Source organism: Phascolarctos cinereus, unplaced genomic scaffold (assembly GCF_003287225.1).
Source record: "Phascolarctos cinereus isolate Bilbo 61053 unplaced genomic scaffold, phaCin_HiC Scaffold_9;HRSCAF=440, whole genome shotgun sequence".
Lineage (NCBI taxonomy): Eukaryota > Metazoa > Chordata > Mammalia > Diprotodontia > Phascolarctidae > Phascolarctos > Phascolarctos cinereus.
The window spans coordinates 53896217-53920244 of record NW_027556402.1 but is presented as its reverse complement, the minus strand read 5'-3'; the positions used below and the strand labels follow the sequence as shown (position 1 = coordinate 53920244).

General features: G+C 35.3%; 1 protein-coding gene across 1 annotated transcript in view; it reads right to left on the bottom strand.

The window, feature by feature from the left end:
* Window positions 1-24028, bottom strand: part of ANK2 (ankyrin 2) — a 275508-nt gene that overhangs the window by 106893 nt on the left and 144587 nt on the right. Inside the window, 5 exon segments of the mRNA XM_078148698.1 lie at window positions 6580-6678; window positions 6888-6986; window positions 12416-12613; window positions 19277-19375; window positions 20059-20157. Of these exon segments, the coding sequence (XP_078004824.1) occupies window positions 6580-6678; window positions 6888-6986; window positions 12416-12613; window positions 19277-19375; window positions 20059-20157 (594 nt within the window).

Sequence of the window (24028 nt, the reverse complement as noted above, 5' to 3'; positions counted from 1 at the left end):
CCCAGGTCCTTTGAGTTTAACTCTATTCACCTGTTCACTTTGCATCACAAAGAACCGTAGCAGTAGAGATAGAGGAGATTTCAGAGATGATCTAGTCCACATTGCTTTGTATCAAATGGTGGTTAGTGGGTGAGGTGAGAGGTAGATTAGAGGTGACACAGTCACCTGGTCAGACTGCTTCCTCTTATTTCCCTCAGTATAAGCTCATCACTAGGAACCTCATTATCATTATTCAATTCCTATATTCAGTACTCTTTAGTACCCTCAGTTACTTTTCCTCTCTTATTGGAGGGCTGGAGAGTAGAGCACAAAACTCTTCCCAAAGCCTTCCTTTATAGAGAGCTCATCTCGATCGATAAACATTTATTCAGCCCTTACTTGGGGCAGCTAGGTGGTGAAGTGGACAGAGTGCTGGGCCTGGAGTCAGGAAGGTTCACTTTCCTGAGATCAGTTCTGGCCTCAGAAACTTACTAGTTGTGTGATCTTGGGCAAATCTCTTAACTCTGTTTGCCTCAGTAATAATAATACTGGCTCCCAGGATGGGTGCGCAGCTAGGTGACAGAGTAGATTAAGCACCAAGCCTGGAGTCAGGAGGACCTGAATTCAAATCTCACCTCAGACATTTACTAGCTGTGTGACCCTGGGCAAGTCACCTAACCCTGTTTGCCTCGGTTTCCTCATGTGTAAAATGAGCTGGAGAAGGGAATGGCAAACCACTCCAGAATCTTTGCCAAGAAAACCCCAAATGGGGTCACGGAGAGTCAGACACAACTGAACACAAATGCACCTACTCATGTGCCATACAACTGTGATAAACCCTAGGGATGCGAAAAGAACCAAAAGACAGGCCCTGACCTCAAGGAGCTTACAGTCTAATGGGGAAGACAACCTGTATACAGATATATACAAAGCAAGCTATATGCAAAATAATCAGGAAATAATGCAAAGAGGAGAAGCACTAAAATTAAGAGGGTTTGGAGAATGGGCCCAGGAAAAGATGGGATTTCAGTTGAGATAAAGGAAGCTCTGCTTGGTTTTTTTTGTTGTTGTTGTTTTGTTTTTAAGTTTTTTTGGTGAGGTGATCAGGGTTAAGTGACTTGCCCAGGGTCACACAGCTAGTTAGCGTCAAGTGTCTGAGGCCAGATTTGAACTCACGTTGTCCTGACTCCAAGGCTGGAGCTCTATCCACTGCCCCACTTAACTGCCCCTCTGCTTGGTTTTAACTCCAAGAACATCATGTCCCTGCGCTAGGCACCCTCTGGCACCATCACTGCCTTTTAAGAATTATCTTCCCATTAGATTGTAAGCTCCCTGAGGGCACAGATCACTTTTCTTTTTCTTATACGTATCCCCGGTGCTCAACGCAGTAACTGGCACACAACAGTGCTTAATAAATGTTTACTGACAATTAGTGACAATTAATATAGCATTTTCTTATCTTATAGGACAATAACTCACATCTATATATTTCTTTAAGGCTTTACAAAGCACTTTTCTCACAATAACCCTGGGAGGTAGTGTGGGGGGAAATGATTCATTATATTGTTCAGGATAAAATGATTAGACTGTTTAAATCCAAACTTATCTGATTAAAGATTGTCCAAACCTAGAATGTCCCTGACTCCATTGATTCTCTAGGAATGTTGGAGATGGCTATAAGGTATTTTGCGTTCCCCTAGGTCCTGGGTACGCTCAAAGCACTCTTGCTTTGGGTCACTACACCCAGGATTTACGATGGGGCCATTTTGGCTTCACACCGATTTTCTTGCACTTTTATACTTATTCATAATCTTCATCTCAATCTACCTTGTTTTCAAGTTGTCCTTTCAGTTAACTTTGTTCAAATGTATGCATGTGGTTCATGTGTGGGCACCCTTGCCTGAACCCTATATAATGCAAACCTTCCTGGGAGTTAGGGAGGGGGTGAAGTTTCTGACTTACTCTCCTCCACCCAAATGGCCAGATAAATCTGTTTCTAGAACTATTTCAGATTTTGGGTTTTGTTCTTATGAACAACAGTAGAAATATACATACAGGATGTGCCAAAAGCTTTAATAGCTTAAAACTTTCCCAATACTTTGGGGATACCCTGTATAATTAGTTTTCTGAACACATATCACTTAACCTACCAGAACCTCCATTTCCTAGTCAGTAAAGCGGGAATAATAAAACTTACACCTACTACTTCACAGAAATGTCATGAAACACTTCTAAACCTTAAAGTGCTCTATAAATGAAAGCTCTTTTATTATTACCTGTTATTATTAAATTTTTAAATGAAATGAATCCCCCAAAGCAAACATAGCATGCAAGCATCAGAGCTAGTATTCACCTACAGGTCTTCTGTTCCAAAGTCCATGACCCTTTCCATTGAACCACACTGCCTCCTCAGGTTAAGACAGAACCCCAGAATCTATCTATGAGCTATATTAGATTTAACATAACTGAGTGAACAAAATCATTATTTTTTGAAAGTATTCATAATTATGTACACCTCTAAATTAATGTCCTATCGCAGTGTAAAATAGTCATTCACTGTAGTAGATTCTCTGTGGTCTTGCCATTTCATCTGAAACAAATAGGGATTCATTCCCAAAGTCATCTGCAATGAGCATTGGAACGAGAAAGATGGCATCTTTAACTGATTTCCATTTAAACATTTCAGTGTTAATCTCCTTTTCTGGATATGGTTGGGCAGGTTAGGAGATTTTTCTTCAAATAACAGCAGGACCAAAATCAGAAACTTAAGGCCCATACATTTTTAGGGTTCAAATAGGATAATGATGACAATAATCATGATGACTACCTTTTAGTTCAGATTTTTCAGAGCAGTTCTGAAATTTCATAGAGAATCCATCTGTGGAAAAGATCATTTTACCTAAAGTTTAATCATTTTAATTTTTTTTTTAACATTTGAAGTGTTTTCAGTGCCAGGAGCTCCTTCAGTATATTTGGTTCACAGGTTAAAAAAAAAGTCTCACTATTAATTATGTAATCTCTACAACGCCTATGTCATTTGGTGGGATGCCGTGATTCTTTCAGTTAAGACTCCAATAAGACCAAAAAATATTTTCAAAAGCATCATGTCAAGGAAAAAAATGCAAAACCTCCCAAAACCTTAATTCCTTCTTCTGAATAACTCTGGGCACTTCACAGAAAGGACAGGAAGCAGGAATGCATTAATCCTTTGGAGAATCTTTAGATGCTGGACTAAGTATACACATATACATCCCTGAAGAGATATTATTCCATTTGGCACAGTAAAAATGACTCAGTTTATTTGAGAAGATTAATTATGACATTAACATTTTTTTCCTTCTAATCAAATATTTACTTGATCAGGTTAGACGCTGAGACACAGAAGCTATTATTTAATGTAATTTTTAAAAAACCCTTATCTATACTGTAACATAATTAAGTGCATTTTTAAGTATTTTTTTTAACAACAGTAAGGTGACCTACTTTGTTCCTAAGCCAAATTTTACCTCGGTAGACCAGAAGTCACTACAAAGTCACTACTGAGATGAAATAGGGGGCATGTTAAGAGAAGGTCCCAGGTTCCCCCAAAACACTGCTAAAGTAGCTATTGTGTGGCGTGGTCAATAAAATGAATATAATAATGGCTTAAGGTAGGACGGTTGAGAATTAGTATAAGAACTTTCCAGTGAACTGCACTGCAGAATTTCAAGGGTGCTTAAAGAAGTAATAGATTTGGATCCTAATTAAAAGTCCATTTTCCCATAAAAACTTTTCTAAGAACCAAGTAGGGGAATGGGACATCTCTGAGTTTGTGATTACCACAAACTGTCTTTTTGTTTTTCTAGTGTAACACCATCTGTGAAAGGGAGTGTCAAAGCATTTTGGAGATTAAAGACAATGTTCTTTGAAACCATAATATTTCTTGCTTCAAGTTGGCCAAGTTGCTGAGCACCAATATTCAATTCTATATCTGTGTCTCTGAGTTAATTGGGAAGGAGGGAGAGGGGGGCATTTCTAGGTAAGTTTTCTTTTCTAGTTGGCCTGTAAATATAGGTTTGAAAATGGGCATATGTGTGTGTATGTGTGTATATATGCAAAAAATGCACACATAGACACACATGTATATAGATATACATACATACTCATATGTATATACATGCATATATTCATGCATACATACACACCTCTGTCAATGGGCATAGATGTGTCTATATGTGTATGTGTTTCTACTTCTTCTAACAGGATATGTGAAGAAACTGATTCACAGAACTGCAGGAATTAATTATATGCTGAAAGTGGAATGCAAAAAATTATAAGTTGATGAATTTATTTATTTGGTTTTAAATAGCTGGGGGGTTGAGAATTCTCATATGGGAACTTTCACAAAATAGAATACAAATAAATATGTTTGGAATGAAGAGCTACATAAAGCCTCCTAATTTGTCTCCTTCAATCAGGTCTCGCCACTCCAAGCCATCCTCCACACTGCAGCTAAAGAAGTTTTTCTTAAGTATGGATCTGACCAAGGACTTCTCTACCCAACCAATTCTAGGGCCTTCACATTGCCTCTTGCATGGTGGTTCTCCAGCTTCTTAGTCCAGATACCTCTTTATGAAGTTAAAAATTATTAAGGACCCCAAAGAGCTTTCTTTTTTATGTTGGTTATATCTGATGATAGTTATCATATTAAAAATTAAAACATTTAAGTATTATTACGTAAATAGTCTTGTCTTAATGGATCCCTGCAAAGTATCTTGGTGATTCCCCATGGTCACTGGACCATAATTTGAGGAGTATTGCTCTACGATAGAGTAAAAACTCCTCTGTTTAGTTTTTAAAGCTTTATACAAATGGGCCTAAATTTATATTTCCATCCTCACTGAACTTCACTCTCTTTCCTGTACTCTAGAATCCAATCAAACCAGCTTTTTCTATTCCACCTCTCATCTCTATGCCTTTTCATTGGCTATTCTCCATCCCCAGAATGCTTGCCACCCCTTCATGGAGTCCTCTTTCTTTAAAATGCAGCTCAGACAACATCTTCTGCATCAAGCCTTTCCAGATCCCCCCAACTACCAGTGCTTCCCTACCCTCCCAAACATCCTTATACTTGGTACATATTTGTCTTTATTCCTTTTATATCTATGATACATGCATGCATACATATATATACATATATATATACATATATATACATATATATATATACACACACATATGCACACATATATGCACATACATCTATGTATGTGTGCATGTATATATATATATATATATGTATATGTATATATATATACGTATATATACACATATGAGAGAAAGAGAGAGAGAGAGAATGTTGTTCACTTGTTCAGCCATATCAGATTCTTTGTGATCCTGTAAACCATAGTAAGCTAATATTGCCCATGGGGTTTTATTGGCAAGAATATTGGAGTGGTCTGCCATTTCCTTCTCCAGTGGATTAAAGAAAACAGAAGTTAAATGACTTGCCCAAATCACACAGCTAGGAAGTATCTGAGGCCATATTTGAACTTAGATCTTCCTGATAACAGCCTATATTTACTGACCCCCCTAGGTGCATCTATATGTATGTGTGTGTGTGTAGGAGTATATACACACCTACACACACATATATATTAACTGTGTGTGCTTGGCACCTGCAGGGGCTTAATCAATACTTGATTCTGCACAGTGCTAGTTAATTATTGAGGTGGTGATTTTTTTTTCTATTTGAGAGTACTGCATTGATATGCTTAATTAGTTGTTTTGAATAGGGCTTTTTATACGAAAATTTCAAGAAATGATTGAGGTTAAGGGGGCAGCATGACACATGTTAGAATTGCTGTGAAGAAAACTAGGTTTTCTCTCTGCACTGTGTGACCCTGGAAAAGATATGTTATATCTCAAGATCCCAAGGAAATGCTTTAAAATTAGAATACGATTTTCAAAAAAGATGAAAAGTTATGAGCATCAAAGCCTAGTCATACCTGGAGGAAAAAAGACCCAACATATACTCTCTACATCATAGGGCTATTAGGAGGTTCATAAGAGAAAATCTAGGTAAAGCATGTTGGAAACCTTAAAATATTCTATAAATGCCAGTGATCATTGTCATCTCTGTCTTATACTTCAACTTCTTGCTCAGACTTAACGTGTCACTGCTTCATCAAATATGTCTATAAGATGATTCCTAGTGTGACATGACCCACTAAATATGAAAAGGAGGCATTCTAGGCTTCTAGAATGTATTTTGTAATGGGAAAAGGGGCTTGACACAACACGGAATCTGCCATAACATTCTCCCACTTGGATCTATTTCAAGTAGTTACTCTACCCCAGAGTTTAATGTTAAGTTTTGTCCATTATGTATCTTCTTTAGAGCTAGAGCATTAAGGAACCTCCTAGCTAATGAAACTCCTTGGAATGAAAGCAGACAAGCTGCAAATATTAATATTTAGAAACCCATGTTAGAAATGTACAGACCAAAAATGAAAAAAACCCTCTCTTCTCTCTGGAGGTAGTGAAGAAGTAAGTGCCATATGATTGAATCATTTATCCAACTACAGTGGGGGGGAAAAGGGACCTCTCCAAGAATTTTACCTTGGTTTTTGCATTGACATTTGCTCCTTGCTTCAGAAGAAAGTTGACCATTTTTACATTTCCGTAGTGGCAGGCCACAATCAAAGGAGTATAACCAAGCTATAATTGGCAAAGAAAAAAAATTAAGTACTCTGAATGTTTGACAAGACTTCAAATTCAAAATATTTTTAGATCAGGTGGCAGAAATAATAAAGAAAAGCTATCATCAGTCATTGCAGGAGAATAAAAGTCAAGTATAAGTTTTCTTTGTTCCTCCAACCTGAAAATGGGAATCCTGTAATATGCCCCATCATCATCCTTTGATTTACCTTAGTCTGAGCATCCTTGTTGGCACCATGCTTAGTAAGGATTTCAGCAACATTCACTTTATCCTCTTGAGCTGCAAGATGCAAGGATGTCAGTCCACTCTAGAGGACAAAAGAAAAATAGAAATATTAAGCAAGACAGGGGATTTGGTTTCTTAAATGTAGTAACTCAGAAAATAAACTCTTGAAACTGTCAAAGTTATGTGCTTGAGAATATCATAAGCAGAAGATGCCCGTTAATTAAAGAATGGCTGAAAAAGTTATGATATATGTTTGGGATGTGATACAATGGTGCTATAAGTAATGACGAGCAGGATGCTTTCAGAAAAACCTAGGAATATTTACACGAACTGATGCAGAGTGAATTGAGCAGAACCAGGAGAACATTGTACACAGTAACTGCAATATTGTACAATGATCAGCTGTGAATGACTTAGCTATTCTAAGCAATACAATGATGTAAGAAAATTCCAAAGGATTTATGAAACAAAACGCTATCCACTACGAAAGAAATAATTGATGAAATCTGAAGGCAGATTGAAGCATACTTTTTTTTTTTTACTTTCTTATTATTCTTGGGGTTTTTTTGTCTGCATTTTCTTTTGCAACATGGCTAATATGGAAATTTTTGCATGACTGCACATATATAATCTACATCAAATTGCTTGCCTTCTCAAGGGAGGGAAAAAATTTGGAAATAAATATTTTTGAAAATGAATGTCAAAAAGCTTTTACATATAATTGAGAAAAAATAATAAAATAAAATAAGAGAATCTCATAAGTAACATCCCTCCACTTTCAAGTTGAATGTCTTGATTAGCAAAAAGCAACACCTTTAACAAACATTGTGCATTTTCTGCATGTGCCATTTATGGTATCATTGTGAAACTTTAAAATAGCTCTGTTAATGAAGCTATTAAACAATCCTCATCTCAAATCCATCTGGTTCACACTTGATCTATTTATTCACTTAAATAATTAAGAAACAAAACCTGGCTTACATTTTTTATAATTACAGGAATAATTAATAAAATTGCCATGTCAGCATCAACAATCAAACACAATGGCAGGAAATTAGTTTAGAAGAATACATACGTATGCTATAACTGGGAGCTATAATGGACAAGACTTTGTAAGTCAGTGATGTCAAACTCAAATGGAAATGGGGACCAATTAATCTGTACAGAAGGATTCCTGTGGGTTGCATACTGACTTAATTTAAAATGTGATGTTATTTGTTTCATCGTATTTTTATTTATTTTGTTAAACATTTCCCAATTACATTTTAATGTGGCTTGGGCTGCAATCAGGAAGTTAGTACACATTGTGGCCTAGGTACCATGTTGGCCAACTATGGTCTAAGTAACAGAAGGGGTTACATCTGTTACTGGAAGTAAGGACACAAGCATTTATTAAGTAGGCTAAGTGCCAGGTACTGTTCTAAATGCTTTAAATATCTCATTTGATCCCCACAACAACCCTAGGAGGCAGATGCAATTATTATCCCCATTTTATAGTTGAGGAAACTGAGGCAGGCAGTTTTAAATGATATGCCCTGAGTCACATGGCCTGTGGTCATATCTGAAATCAGGTCTTCCCAATTCTAGGCCCAGTACTCTATCCACTGTGCTAACTAGTTGCCTGGAAGAATAACTACGTAGATGAAATCATGTGTCCTTGAAATGATGATGGGGTAATTGATCATTTAGTATCTAAGAAAATGATTATTTTAATAGCATTTCTGACAAGTGCTGTTTACCAGTGAGATAAAAAGTAAAGCTAAAATGTTCTCTTTATCCTCAATGGGTCTACAATTTAGTAGGAAGGTAAAACACTAATACAGTTTGCTATATTACCAAATATTTTATAAGAAGTAAGAAGTACATAAAATGTTATAAATCAAAGAACTATGTAATGTCTGAGAAGGATGGTCTTTATAGACTGAAGGATCTGGTAGGGCTCCATAGAGGTGGTAGCATTTGAGTCGAACATGAAAAGAGTGGATAGATTTAAGCATGCTATTAGTACTTCAAACTGGAAATAATGATAAAGGAAAAGATATCTAGATTATTATTATTTCCCGTAGGGGCATCTAGGTCACACATGGATAGAGTACTAGGCTTGGAGTCAAGAAGTCTTCTCTTTCTCAGTGCAAATCTGCACTTACTAGTTGTGTGACCTTGGGCAAATCGCTTACCCGTCTCTGCCTCAGTTTCCTCATCTGTGAAAAGAACTAGAGAAGGAAATGGCAAACCACTCCAGTATCTCTGCCAAGAAAACCCCAAAAGGGGTCACCAAGACTCAGACATGACTGAACAATATTTCCCATAGCAGTTTAACTGACATAAAATAATATTAACAATAAGAAAGGTGAAAGAACTCAGACAGTTTTGTCCAGAAAACATTTGATCTCTACAAAATGGAAAGCCACAGCAGACAATGGAGAAACTAATCTCAGATAGAAACTCTTTTGTATAATATTATGAAAGATCATGGTGGAAGGTATGAGCAAGACAGAGTGGTGAGGAATGGAAGAAAGAAAACAAGTCTGAAGATAATTTGGTAAGAGATTCAACTAAGCCAAACCATCCTCAAAGCACTTACAGATGAAACTGGAATGAGAAAAACAAACAGATGAAAAACAGAACAGAACTACCAACTGTCTATTATGATCTATTTTCAGCACTGGTAACAATGCAGGGACAACATTGGGACTCTAATACCTCAGTGCCTGTTGTGCTATATAAAGAGACAGAAATGCTGGAGAAAATAAAATTAGCAAGAACTGCTGCAATAGATGAAGTACAAACAGAAAAAAAATCTATTTGTGAACATGATTGAACATATATATATATATATATATATATATATATTATATATATATATTATATATATATATATACAACGTGTTTTGAACACAATGAACAATATAATTTTTAAAGATTTGGGGGGTCAATTTTCAAGCTATCTGAAAGAGGGGAAGAAGGCAGTAGATGATTAGAAGAATTAATGGTGGGCATTACCTTAAAAAGACAATTAAGACGACTTCATCTATCAAGCTATGGCAACTTTGTCATCTTTATAAAAATTTTTTCTGAGATTGATCTATATACATACTGAGTGTATCCTTGATGAAAATATAAGAAAAAATCTAGAAGGCTTTAGCCGATGATTTTCTACAATATATCAAATTTTAGCAGTCATACAACTCATAGAAAGATATTAAAATTACAGAATCATTATATTTATTTTTAGTTAATTATGTTTTAAAAAATTCACTCAGAAGAACAAAATGGCCTTAAAATATCTTCTACAAGTTGTCTTTCAAGAATAAGGTAAAATAATTTGAAATTTGCAGTATGCAAATTCAAAAGAATTTGAAATATGCAGCCATAGAGGAAACTTTATTCATCAGTGTTCTAATTATTATTTGAAATGAGGAATAAAATGGGGAGAAGTATGTTAACTAAAAGAATTTACATCCACTTTTGTGCATATGAGAGCTCAGAGGATATCCAGTACAGAGTTCAAATGGAAGGATTCCCTCCAGATGGTAAATTCCTTCAGATGTTCTCATTTGCAAATGATGTAGTGGTGATTGCATCAAGAATCAGAGTATTATAGAGCTTCTTCAATAAGAACCCCAGGTACTATAAAAATATTAGCCTAACAGTCCTTATGGGTAAATCCTACATATGAAGAAAACCTATCATTCAGACAACGACACATAACTGAATGCGCAGTCATTTCATCGATAGCTGTATTTGGACAGATACTGCTGGTGGAGTAAAATCGGGGCCCAAAACTGACATAAAGGAAGGGAGTGGACAAGACTGTATTTGGTAATTCTATAATGTTTGTAATGATCCCAAGCTGCTTCCTGGTGTAAGTATTGACCTTTTTAGTTCCAATGTCCTGGTGATGTTGTATCAGCAAAACATGGGCAACCATCACTTCCCAAGTATTGAAGTCATAGGAAACCCACAGGGCAATGGAGAAAACTATAGTGGGGGCAAATAGGATATTATTAATGAAAACTTGCACACAAGAAATTGTATAAAATATAAATTAGAATGTGTGAAGTCGAGAAAAAGGTAAAGAGAAAGCAAGCAAGGAAGAAAGGATGGGAGGAAGGAAGGATGGATGGATGGACGAATGAACTTATTAAGTATTAGCACACAGTGCTTTATAAATATTATCTCATTTGACTCTCACAATAGCCCTGGGAGGGAGGCATTATAATTATGTCCATTTTATAATTGAGGAGATGAAGGCAGAACAGAATGACTGTCAATTTCTTTATCTGTAGAAAGAAGGCATAACACACAGGCAGATAGGCAGCATCCTTGGTAGAATGCTCGACTTGCAGTCAGTAACACCTGAAATCAAATCCTTCCTCAGACACTTATCAGACACGTAAATCTGGGAAAATCACTTAACTCCTCTGAGAGTGAGTTGATTGGCTTCAAAGGTTCTTAAATGCTCTTCCAGTTTTAAGGCGATGATTCTATGATTCTTCCAGACCTAACCCTATAAAACTATGAGAACTGCACAGGATGAGAAGGCAAGCATGGATGGTTTACCTATGCCATGGACAAAGGGCTTTGCAGAGTACTACCACCAAAATATTTCTCACCTAGTGGCTGACCTAGTAATGAGCCTCTCAACATTGAGTTAGGTCCACTGCTGGATCTGAATAGAATGATTTTTTCAATGTATTACGATGTAATAGAGCTTTCTTTCTATTGGATTTCCCTGTGAGATTACTTCCCACTTACAGTGTTTATATCTCATATTTATATAGTGGTTTGCACATTTCTTCCCATCAGAATGTTAGCTTCTTGAGTACAGGAGCTGGTTTTTTTTTTTTTTTTTGCTTTCACTTGTATCCTGCTCCTGGCACAGAGTAAGCCCTGAATAGATGCTTACTGATTGACTGACTTGCTCCCACAAATCAGTTTCATCTCCATGTGTGCCTCTTGTAGTCTTATATGAATGTACTCTAAACTTGTATGAACTATTTTGACTATTTCATGCAGTTTAAAACTGTATTAACCATGTAACACATACAAATGAAATCAGACATTGAACAAAGTACGTATGTGTACGTGAATATGCATACATACATGCACATAATTGTATTTGTATATATGCGTACATGTACATGTGTGTGCATGTGCTTGTACATATCATCTAGTTTTGTTGTTGTTGCTTGTCCTTCATTCTCGAAGGGATCCAGTGGCCAGATATAGATCAGGACAACTGGAGATGGCCCTCTATTTTTAAATAGATAATACATATACACATAGACATATACATATCTATGTAAGTAAAATAGGTGACATATACACATAGATGTGTACATATCTATGCATGCCACATGCACAGAATACACAATCGTGTATGTATGTATATGTTAGATATATAGATATATATGTAATTTGTATACAGATTATATTACACATACATATTTATATCTGTCCTTTTACTGGCAGCCTCTTTTTGTTCAATCAATGGCAAGAACAAATTACCTTAGTTGACATGTGGATGTTGGAGCCTTTATCCAGGAGCAGGGTTACCATATCAGTATGGCCTTCCTGAGAGGCCAGATGAAGTGGAGTGACCCCTTGCTTTGTCACAATGTTGGTCTCTGCTCCATAGTTCAGTAATGTAGTAGCAATCTGCATCTGATTCTTCTTAGCAGCAATATGCAAAGGAGTGTAGCCATTCTAGAGAAGGAAAAGCAACATATGGTTAGCCTTTCTATAAACAGGCATAATCTGAAGTCTCTTAAGATCAAAGATCTTGAACTGGATGGGACTTCAGAGGGCTCTAGTTCAGTCTTTTCATTTTATAGATGAAGACATCAAAGCCCATAAAGGTTATATAGCTTGCCCAACAATGCACAGGGGCTAAGTGATAGTACATGGTTTTAAGCTTGAATATTTTAATTCTAAATTTTTCTAACATATCACATCTTCTACATTCATATAGTTCAAAGGGGAAAGAGACCTTAAAATCATTGAATCCAATCAATCATCCCAAGGAGAAGTTCTTTCTACAGTCTTCCTAAGAAAATAACCAACCAAGCTTCTGATTAACTACTTCTATAATAGGGATACCACTACTTATTGGGAGATCCATTTCACTTTTCGACATTTTTAGAAAGAGACATTTTCTTCCTTTATTGGGTTAGAATCTGCTTCCTCACAACTTCTACTCATTAGTACTAGCCTTTCCCTCTGACACAACACAAATAAAGTCAGATCTCTTGTCTACCTCAACAGCCATTTTAATATTTGAATATACTGATCACGTATACTTTTATTTTTAATTTCTCTTCCAGGCTAAATAATCACCAGTTTCCCCAATGGTTCCTTTTATGACAGGCCCCTCAACATTCCGATTTCCATCCTCTTACAACATAGTGAATAGAACTAAAGCCAGTACTCTAGATATGGTCTGATCAGTGCAAAGAATAGTAGGATTATTATTATTTATCATTAAGTGTACACCGTGCTTATATCAATATTTGCTCACATTTCTAGAACACTTAATAATTATAAAATATTTTTCTCATGAAAATTCTACCTTGGGTAGTAAAGCTATTTCCAGATGAGTAAACAGAAGTTTCAACTGGTAAAGTGATCTGCTCAAGCTCAAATAATTGGTGACTGTGCCTATATTAGAACCTGAAACTTCTATGTCTTAGTTTAATGATCTTTCTACTATATTATACTTCCTCTTGTACATGCCAATGGAGATCAAAAGTATATTAACTATTTTAGTACCCGTATGACAATTTAGGTTAAATTAAGCATGTGTTCAACTAAAACGACCATTTTTGTTTTAGTTAAGGATACATATATACGTACATATACAAATATATATACACCTATACATTTATATACACAAATGCACATATGAAATATTATAGAAGACTATACTACATAAGTAAAAAGAGTGATATAGTTAATCTTTTTTTATTTTTTTTATAGGCAATTGGGGTTAAGTGACTTGCCTGGGGTCACATTGCTAGTAAGTGTCAAGTGTTTAGTCTGACGCCAGATTTGAACTCAGGTCCTGCTGACTTCAGGGCTGGTGCTCTATCCACTGCACCACCTACCTGTCCCCAGTGAATCTATTTTTAAAAAATGATTTAGTACACTTATAAAAGGAAGTCATGATCAATGAGTTGATGGCTTCATAATAAACTAGCCAAACTAATTTTATTTCCTCTTTTTTTTTTTGACAATTACTAAGTAGATAGATTGGGGGAAGGGGTTCCATAGACAGAAGTAGACAAAGATTTCAATACCCTAACCTTCTATAATTATGTAGCTTTTTTGTACAAACATATGAAACACATAGATTTTATCATGTGAAAACATTTGACAGAGTCTCTTAGGTTATTTTAGAAGTGTCATGGAGATTCAGAACTAGTTGAATGATAGAACTGAAAGAATAGTGATTCATTATTTTCATAGTTGCTGGGGCCCACTCTTTGCTGGTGGGCTGTTTTGTTTACTGCATGTTCTAATGCATGAAGTGACTGAATCTTGAAAAGGAGTCTCTAGTGGAGTGTTTCTAAGATCTGTCCTTGGATTTCTGTTGTTTAACAACGACATAAATGACTTGTATGAAGCAAGGATAAATCTGTAGACGATGCAAAGCTTGAAGGAAAACTAACACACTGGATGACAGGAGGATCCGAGAACGTCCTGACAAGCTGTTATGAAGGGGAAATTTAAGAAGAATAAATGTAAAAGACTTCAAAAAATCAACTATAAAAATAAAAGTTCAGAGAGGCCTGACAAAATGAGAGTTCAAGTGAATTGACCTAAAGGTATTAATGAATTGCATAATGAAAATGAGGCAATATTGTGATAAAGAGCTATCAGAAAATGTAAAGCTCTACCTTAGGCTGAATTGAGAAAGGAAACGTACAGAATGAGGGAGGTTCATAATCCTACTATATTCTGCCATTATCAAACTACCGCTAGAGTATCATATTCAATTCTGGATACACCACATTTTGGGGAGTACACTAACTGGAGTGGGGACAGAAAAAAAAGAGACTAGTAAGGCAAAAAGACTGGAGATCCTACCATATGAAGTTTAGTTAAAGGAAATAGTCATCTTTAACTCAAAAGAAAACTTTGGGGCATATAATAGCTGACTTCAATTATGTGAAGAGTTTTTCCATGGGATATTATGATAGCCCTTCTTGAACCAGCAAGTCATAATAATGGTAAGAAGTTACAGAGGAGGCAAATTGGAGTTCAATATAGGGATAATTTTTTTCCCCTAAAAATTAGAGCTGTCCAAAAGCTGAATGGTCTAAAGCCACTGACTGGGGACATTATAAAAGGGATTATTCCTAGGCAACTGGGAAGTCTAGTGGGTGGAGGGCTGGACTTGGCATGAAACAGAAATGAGCTCGGATTTTGCCTCTGACACTAACTTATAATCCCAGGCAATTCATTTAACTTCTCTCTTCCTCAGTTTCCTCATCTTTAAAATGGAATCATAAGTGTACCTATTTCAGACAGTTGTTGTGAGCATCAGATGAGATAATAAATACCAGTGAAACTCCTTGTGAACCTGAAGGTGCTTAAGTTGGCTGTTATTATAATTATTATTACTACAATATCATTGAATTGCTTCATGGGTCCAACTTTAAGATATTTTAAATGTGTACAATATAACATAGTCATTTTCCTCAAAGAAAATAGTTCCCTATAGGAACTAGCACGATTGGTATTTTTTCACCTAATTGGCCCATGATAATTATTTGTTGATTTTTTAACTATTTTCCTAGTTGATGATTGAGTTTATTGCATCAAGCCCTGGCACACTGAAAAAGTTCCTAAATAAAATCCATAATCACTCATAAGAGCTTGGCCTATCTTTCCACATACTAAAAATTAAGAGAATGAAAAATATCTATCATCCACACTATAATATGTACCTTATGGTGGGCCTAGAGGTCTGGCCCATTAGTACATACATCTCAGAAACACACTGCAGATGGGCAGAAAACCGAAGTGAGAATTGAATGAGAGTGCAGAGAATGCGGTGGATTTCATTTGAAAGATTATGTAGTGCTTTCATTTGAAAGATTATGTAGTCCTTTCAATGATTCCAAGGATTTTCCCTCAAACAAGACTCCATGATATTAACATCAATATTCTTCTGTTGATGCTAGATAGCTACAAATTATGGAACACCATATCTTCAAGGATTTAGAATTGTGGGGAACACAAAATTCAATGGAGAGATGAACAGCAGGCATCATTGGGCTGTATCATATTCCAAATGATGAATCACAAATTAAAAAGCTGAGTACAGGAGACCATCTAAGAGTATGTGCATGGTCAGAAAAAATTCGATTGGTCATGGAATGAAAACAAGGGATAAAAAGATAGATAACAGCATCATAATCTGCATTATACATGGGATGGATCTTTTGTGGATAATTTATAGGAGAACATAGAAAAGAATTCCAAAGGATGAAGGAAGAGAGGATGGGTTGTGATCGCTACCTGTTGGAAAGACCACCTATATCAATAAGACCACAGATCTATTAAAACAGCAGGAATGGTCAGATTGGGAAAATAATGATTTAAAAGATCAGTTAGGCAATTATTTTTAATTAGTATAAAATGACCATTGATACATTCACTCATCTAACAAATGTTTATTGGAGGTATGCCTTGTAAGGCACTGTGATGGATAAAAAATGATTAAGAAGCCCCTTATTCCAAGGATGTTAATGTCAAGAAGATATCATAAAATAATGCGATAAGAAAAAAGGGTGTATATAAGTGTATGGTCCTGAAACCATGATGCAAAATAGAATGTAAGTGACAGTGTTATTTAATGAAAAGAGCACAGACTTGGTGTTAAGCTCAACACTAGGGGTGGGGAACCTGTGGTCTCGAGGCCACATGTGGCCCTCTGGGTCCTCCAGTAAGGCCCTTTGAATGAATCCAAACTTCACAGAACAAGTCCTTTTATAAAGGAGATTTGTTGTAGTGTCTACACTATCAGCTTTGAGAACCCACTGCTGTCTGTAATCATTAAATAAAGTGGAAGATTCAGGTATATGATTTAATAAAGTGGCTGAGGGTAGAGTTATAGCTTGGAGACGAATCTTGTTCACCTACAGGCTGAACTAGATAGACCCAGGGTCTCTTCCAACCATAAGATTTCTATAATTCTGGAACCTATTTTTCATCATTTATAAAATCCATCAAGGAAAGGTGGTCACTATGGTATACATTTATTTCAGAGTGCATAAAAATGAAAAAAAAATAGTGACAATGAATGAGAGGCTACAGTTTAGCTGAAGATCTCACTAGGTATGAGAAGAAAATCTAATTGACTTTTAAATGTTGGTAATAGATTTTGCCATAGCTAAACCTAAATTCGGGTTGTTTCCTCTAGGACCAAATACAAAATGCTCTCTCTCTTTTTGGCATTCAAAGCCCTCCATAACCTAGCCTCCTCCTACCTTTCTAGTCTTCTTTTACTTTATTCTCTGACATGTACTCTTCAATCCAGTAACACTGGCCTCCTGTCTATCCTATGAACAAGACATTCTATTTCTTAGCTCTGGGCATTTTCTCTGCCCAGAATGTTTTCTCTCAACTCTACCTTGGCTTCCTTGAAATACCAGCTAAAATCTTCTGTTTTATAGGAGGCCTTTCTCAACCCTTCTTAATTCTAGTGCCTTCCCTCTGTTATTTCCTATATCCAACCTGTAGACATCTTGCTTTGTATGTATATTTACATATTGTCTCCCTCATTAGATTGTAAGCCCTTTGAGGGAAAGGACTGTCTTTTGCCTCTTTTTGTATCTCCAGCACTTAGCATAGTACCTGGCATATAGTAAGAACTTAATAAATGTTTATTGATTTAGTTAAAATTCAAAAGTGAAAATTTAAAACATTAGGTTTTTTTTTTTTGGAAGAGAAATGCACCTCCAAAGTAACATATAGAGAAAGTAAAGAGATTTCCATTTTTGAATAAAATGTTATTTTTAGGGATGTATTTGGAATTTCAACTCATTGACTTTGTTCTGTGAAAATTCTTTTATAGTAAATGTCAGCTAATACTCTACATTATATTTTCTTTGCTACATTCAAACCATAGCATGTGAAAGTTGGAAGAAATCTTAGAGACTAGTTATTCTGATCCACTCATTTTACAAATGTGGAGGAAACCAAAGCTCAGAAAGATGAGGTAATATGCAAGAATTGCCAAGATCAGATGATTAAACGGGGGTCTGGGGAAGAGAGGGGTATAAGAAAGGGTGAAGCAGGGATGGCTCCAAAGTTTCGAACATATGTAGATGAGAGAAAAGCAGTGTCATTAATAAAAATAGGGATATGGGGAAGAAAAGCAGTTTTTGGAGTGGAAAGAGATATATGTCACTGGAAATATCATTTAGGGAGTTTGAAAGATAGATCTGGACCTTAGAAAAGAGGTCAGCCCTGGAGACACAGCTTTGAAAGTCATCTGTTTAAAGGTGATAGCTGAAGCTACGAGAGCAGATGAAATCATTAAGAGAGAGTATAGAGAGAAGATGACTTAGAGTTTAAAATAAAATCTTGAGACAAGCTCAAATTTATCAGGAGCAGATAACTTACCCTAAGCTTTTCCCTTTACTTTTAAATTTAAAAAAATTCAATTTCATGGGGAAATCACTGTCCTAAGGCTTAATGAGATCTATATTTTAGTAGTTCGTACCACATATATAGAGAAAAATCTCACTCTGCTCAGGGAACTTTATTCCTCTTTAAATTCAAAAGATAATATATTCTTAAGAGAATATCTGAGATCATGCAACCAAAAAGTAAATTTGAGGCCATGGGTGGCTGGAGGGCAAAAGTCACTAATGGTTTTTATGTAAGTTTCAATTTACTGCATTTCATATATAAGTTCTCAAATCAGGGTTATGATCCTGAGAAAAATGAAAGGTCCTTGAAGGCAAGGATCCATTTTTGTCTTTGCATCTTTAACTCTTAATACAGTGTTCATAATCAATGATGTTAAATTGAACTGAATCATAATCATTCAATCTATTAAGTTGGAGTAAGAAAAATCTTCTCTGGTCAATGACAGCTCTGCCTTTTTCAATAGTTGTTAAATGTCTTAGGGATTTTAAACTATTAAAAGTTAAGACCTGAAGGGGGAAAAAAGGAATACTTTCAAACATTGTAACTAGACCTACATAGAGTTTCACTGTGTTGTATATGCTTAAACCCCAACCCCCCCATTCCTTCTGATCACAAATCAACCCAATGTGTCTGGATCAATTTACATGACCTACAAAAAGCAGACCCATTGACATGTTAGGGCATAGTTAGCCACAGCAGACATCTCACCTTGGCAGTGGCATGAGGAGATGCACCTTTCTCCAGTAACAGCAGCGCCACCTTCTGGTTGTCATAATGAGCAGCAACATGGAGTGGGGTGAGGCCATTCTGTAAAGGGTGTTTTTAAGTTGAGCATTAAAAAAAGATGGTTGTTAGCTGGAAGGAAGCTGCCAGGAGTCATTAAGAAAAATAAAATTGATACTGATTAACTTCATGTTAATAGATTAACCAAAGGACACAGTGAACTAAAGAGAAGAAAAATGAACAATTACAGAATTATTTTTGTATTAGAAACTTCATCTGAAACCTAAAGATAGGCACAATGAAGCACAGCATACCTTACTGAGAAGCAACTAAAGAAACCAACAGATGTTACTTTTTATTATAAACCAAAGAATAAAAACGTGAAGCTGGAACCACCAAGGTTTCTGTTACCTTGGAGCTTTGGCAAAATAAGACATCTCCCTCCAATATCAGCCCATCTTACAATGTTTGTTTTTCAATTTGTTTGATAAAAAAAAAAAACTTGAAGGGTCTACAATAAAAAGTCCATAACACTGGTATGAATTGTCAAAGTAATGAATAGATGGAGACACTGCTGTATAGACAGATAGTATAAATTGGTTTCTCTATCTCGATGTGGATGGACACAAATGATCCTTTATCATACAGTTTCTTCTACAATTTAATCTGCTGCATGTTTAGAGTATAAATGACATTTAATCACCACATGGTCACAGTATCTCTAGACTTCTTATTCTTCCAACATATCCCATGCCCAATAGCTTTACCTTGCCAGCAGAATCCGGGGAAGCACGGCGTTGAAAGAGCAGTTTTGCCACATCTAAGCTTCCATATTTTGCAGCTACATGCAATGGTGTAAATCCCTTCTGAAAATGTGAAAGAGAGCAGGGTTGGGGGGTAGGAAATGGAATTGTTACTTCAGCGACTTCTAGACAAGTCATTTAAAAAAAATAACCTGACCCAAATGATGACTCTAAAATGGATTTAGGAAAAGAAAGGTAAACATAATTTCCATTACCAATAAACAAGGACTAAGAAAAGGAAAGAAGCTTATCATAGAAAGATCAAGATAAACTTGGATTTGCAAGAAAAATACATATTTCAGAATAAACTTAGAAAACTAAATTTTGACTTTTGATGTTTGTACACTCTAACAGAATTTGACATGTATTTAGTGCCTATTGTGTGCAAAACATGGGTATAAATAAGAATAACATCTAGCATTTATATAGTACTTCATGGTTTGCAAAGTGCTTTACACATATTATCTCATTTCTGACCCTCACAACTCTGAGAGGTAGTTGCTAATATCTCTGTTTTATAAATGTAGAGACTGAGGCTGAAAGATTAAATGACTTGCCCAGGGTCAGTAGAACCTTCTTGAGAACAAATACACTAAAAAGAAAAAGATGGAGAATAATTCCATATTTTGCCACAACTAATAACCATCTGAGGAAGGATTTTAACTTAACCCTACCTACATATTCATAATTAGTACAGATGAAATAAAACTATACTTATCTTTTTCTTGGCTCATGAATCCAAAAGGATTGTGTTCATGGATGCTTAGCCTCATTCCTTCTCTCTATTATGCCTACCATTTCCTTACTTTTTTCATTGGGGATTTCTCTAGTCAAGGTTTTATATTTTTAGTGGCAAGGGCAAAGAATACTTTAATTATTTATCATGTTGTTGATTTATATTTTCAGGGGATATGACTAGTGAAGTGGTCTGCAGAACAAGATGATAAAAATATCCTGCATCAGCAGCATCCTCCATCCTGGCTGGCTGATTTTCCTCTTTCCCAGAAGAGCAGTACTATGTCTACAAGCTGATTCCTTCATAAAACACATTCAACTTCTGTCAAAATACAGGGTTAATTAAGGCCAGTCTGTTAAACATGGTGATATCTTGAAAAGATTTTTTAAGCCTACTTTCAACTGAATGGCAAATAGTCTTCAGTAAACATGTTTGTAAATACACACAAAAATGTAATTTTATATTTCTAATCAATCGGCACCCACTGTAATGAACATTGTGTTGCAATGTAGATAGATATGTAGCCTGAGATAACAGCTACTTCCCACAATCTGAAACCGTCATCCTGGAGTTGCAGTGAACTAGTCTCAAGAGAGTCCAGTAGTCATACCAATCAAACTACCAAAGATTTTGTAGAGCTAGAAAAAAAAAATAATAAAATTCATCTGGAAGAACAAAAAGTCAAGGACATTCAAGGGAACTAATGAAAAAATATGAAGTTGGCCTAGCAATACCAGATTTCAAACTATATTACAAAATGGTAATCATGAAAACAATCTAGTGCTGGCTAAGAAATAAAGTGGTAGATCAGTGGAGTAGATTAGATACATAATACAGAATAATAAATGATCACAATAATTTAGTGTTTGATAAACACAAAGATCCAAGCTTTTGGGGTAAGAACTCACCATTTGACAAAAATTTGCCGGGATAATTGGAAAGAAGTTTGACAGAAAGTAGGCACAGACCAACATTTCATTCTGTATACCAAAACAAGGTCAAAATTAGGGAAGCATGGAAAAATGATCTATGAATCTATGGTTAATGGAAGAGTTTAAATGAGAGATAGAGAGGATCATTGAAAGTAAAATGAATAATTTGGATTGCATGACCTTTAAAAGTGTTTGCACAAACAAAATGCAATGCCACCAAAATTAGAAGGAAAACAGGAAACTGAGGGAAAAATTACAGCAAATTTCTCTGATAAAAGCTTTATTTCTAAAACATGTAGGCAACTGAGCCAAATTTATAAAAATAAGAGCCATTCCTCAATTAATAAATGGTCAAAGGGTATGAAAAAGCAGTTTTCAGAAGAAGAAATCAAAGCTATCGATAGTAATGTGAAAAAATGGTCTAAATAACTACTGATTAGAGAAATGCAAATTAAAACAATTCTGAGATACTATCTCACACCTATCAGATTGGCTAACATAACAGAAAAGGAAAACGACAAATGCTGGGCGGGGGGATCTGGGAAAGTAGAGACACTGATGCATTATTGGTAAAGTTCTGAATTAGTCCAACCATGCTAGAGCACAATTTGGAACTACTCCCAAAGACCTATAAAACTATGCATAGCCTTTGACCCAGCAATACAACAACTAGTTCTGTATCCCAAAGAGATCAGAGAAAAGGAAAAAGGATATATTGGTACAAAAATAATTATAGTACTGTGTTGGCAAAGAATTGAAAATCAAGGGGATGCCCCTCAATAGGGAAGAAGTTGTGATATATGGTCGTGATGGAATACTATTGTGCTATGAGAAAGGATAAGCAGAAGGGTTTCAGAAGAACCTGAGAAGACACATATGAACTGATGCAAGACAAAGTAAGCAGAACCAAGAGAACATTGAATACAGTTAACAACAAAATTGTAATGAAGTAACTGTGAAAGACTTAGCTGCTCCGATCAAGACAGTGATCTGAAAGCACTTTGCAAACCTTAAAGTGGTATACAAACTCTAGTTATTATTTATATTAGAATTCCAAACTTATAAAATGCCCGATGCAGTGAATTAATTGATTTACATAACCCAAAACCATGAATTTAAGGAATTTTTACTCTAGAATTTGTCATGTATTTAAAAAGCAACATCTATTGTGTAACTGTATAGGCTATCTTGAGTTGAATGCTGTAAATATCTAGATGAAGGGGAAAAAATGAGACCAAATTTCTAGAAAGAGGGATTATAAAGACAAGATCTGAAAAAGCATAGAGTCAAGATGGTAAACTACTAAGTGAGACTATAATTTGTTTCACACAGTGGGCTGCTGGTAGAAATTGTTAGCATGTGATAGGGATATATATATATATATATATTTTATATATATAATACATATAAATACATATTATATATATATTATATATAAATATAAAATATATATTTACATATATGTATTATATATAATATATAATATATATTCATATATATTATATATTATATATAATGCATATATAAATATATTATATATTTATATATAATATATATTTTTATATGTGTATTTTATATATCATATATAAATATATATATATATTTATATATATTATATATACATATAAATCCTTAATCAGAAGGGATACAATTTAGTATATTGGGGAAGGTTATACTTGAGGTACTTGGATGAGAAGGAAAGAGAACACACCTTCATTCATAATAGAAATTAATGGAGCACTCTAGGATTGACTTTATAGAAATGTCTTATAGTCAACTTTATTGAAACAATGTATAATGTGTCTTTTTTGTTCTTATGTCCAGGATATAATCTGAGCAGTGATGACATGTCCTGTAGATATGGCTTCCATAGCACCTATCTGTTCTTTCACAACTGAGCTGAATCCCTCATCACTCAGGATGACTTCCCAGTGACAGGAATCTTATTGAAAGATTGTGACACTATGATTTAAAGTTAGAGATACACGTACCTGGGAAATAATGCCACTGTTATTTCCAGTAGAATTAAATTCAGTATCCTCCTCCAAAATAATATATGGGTTCAGCACTTTTTATTGAATATATTATTAAGCTTATTCCCAACACTAATAAGTAATTCCCATTTGCTCTTTTTTGACTTAGGGGGAGGGGAAATGGGACATTTGAACCTTTTTTTTTTAAGAAAATGAAGCTAAACATGTCACTCCAAAGGGTCAAATATGAATTTTAGGCCAAGTTTATGTCTGTTTTTTGCAGCCCTGAAAGC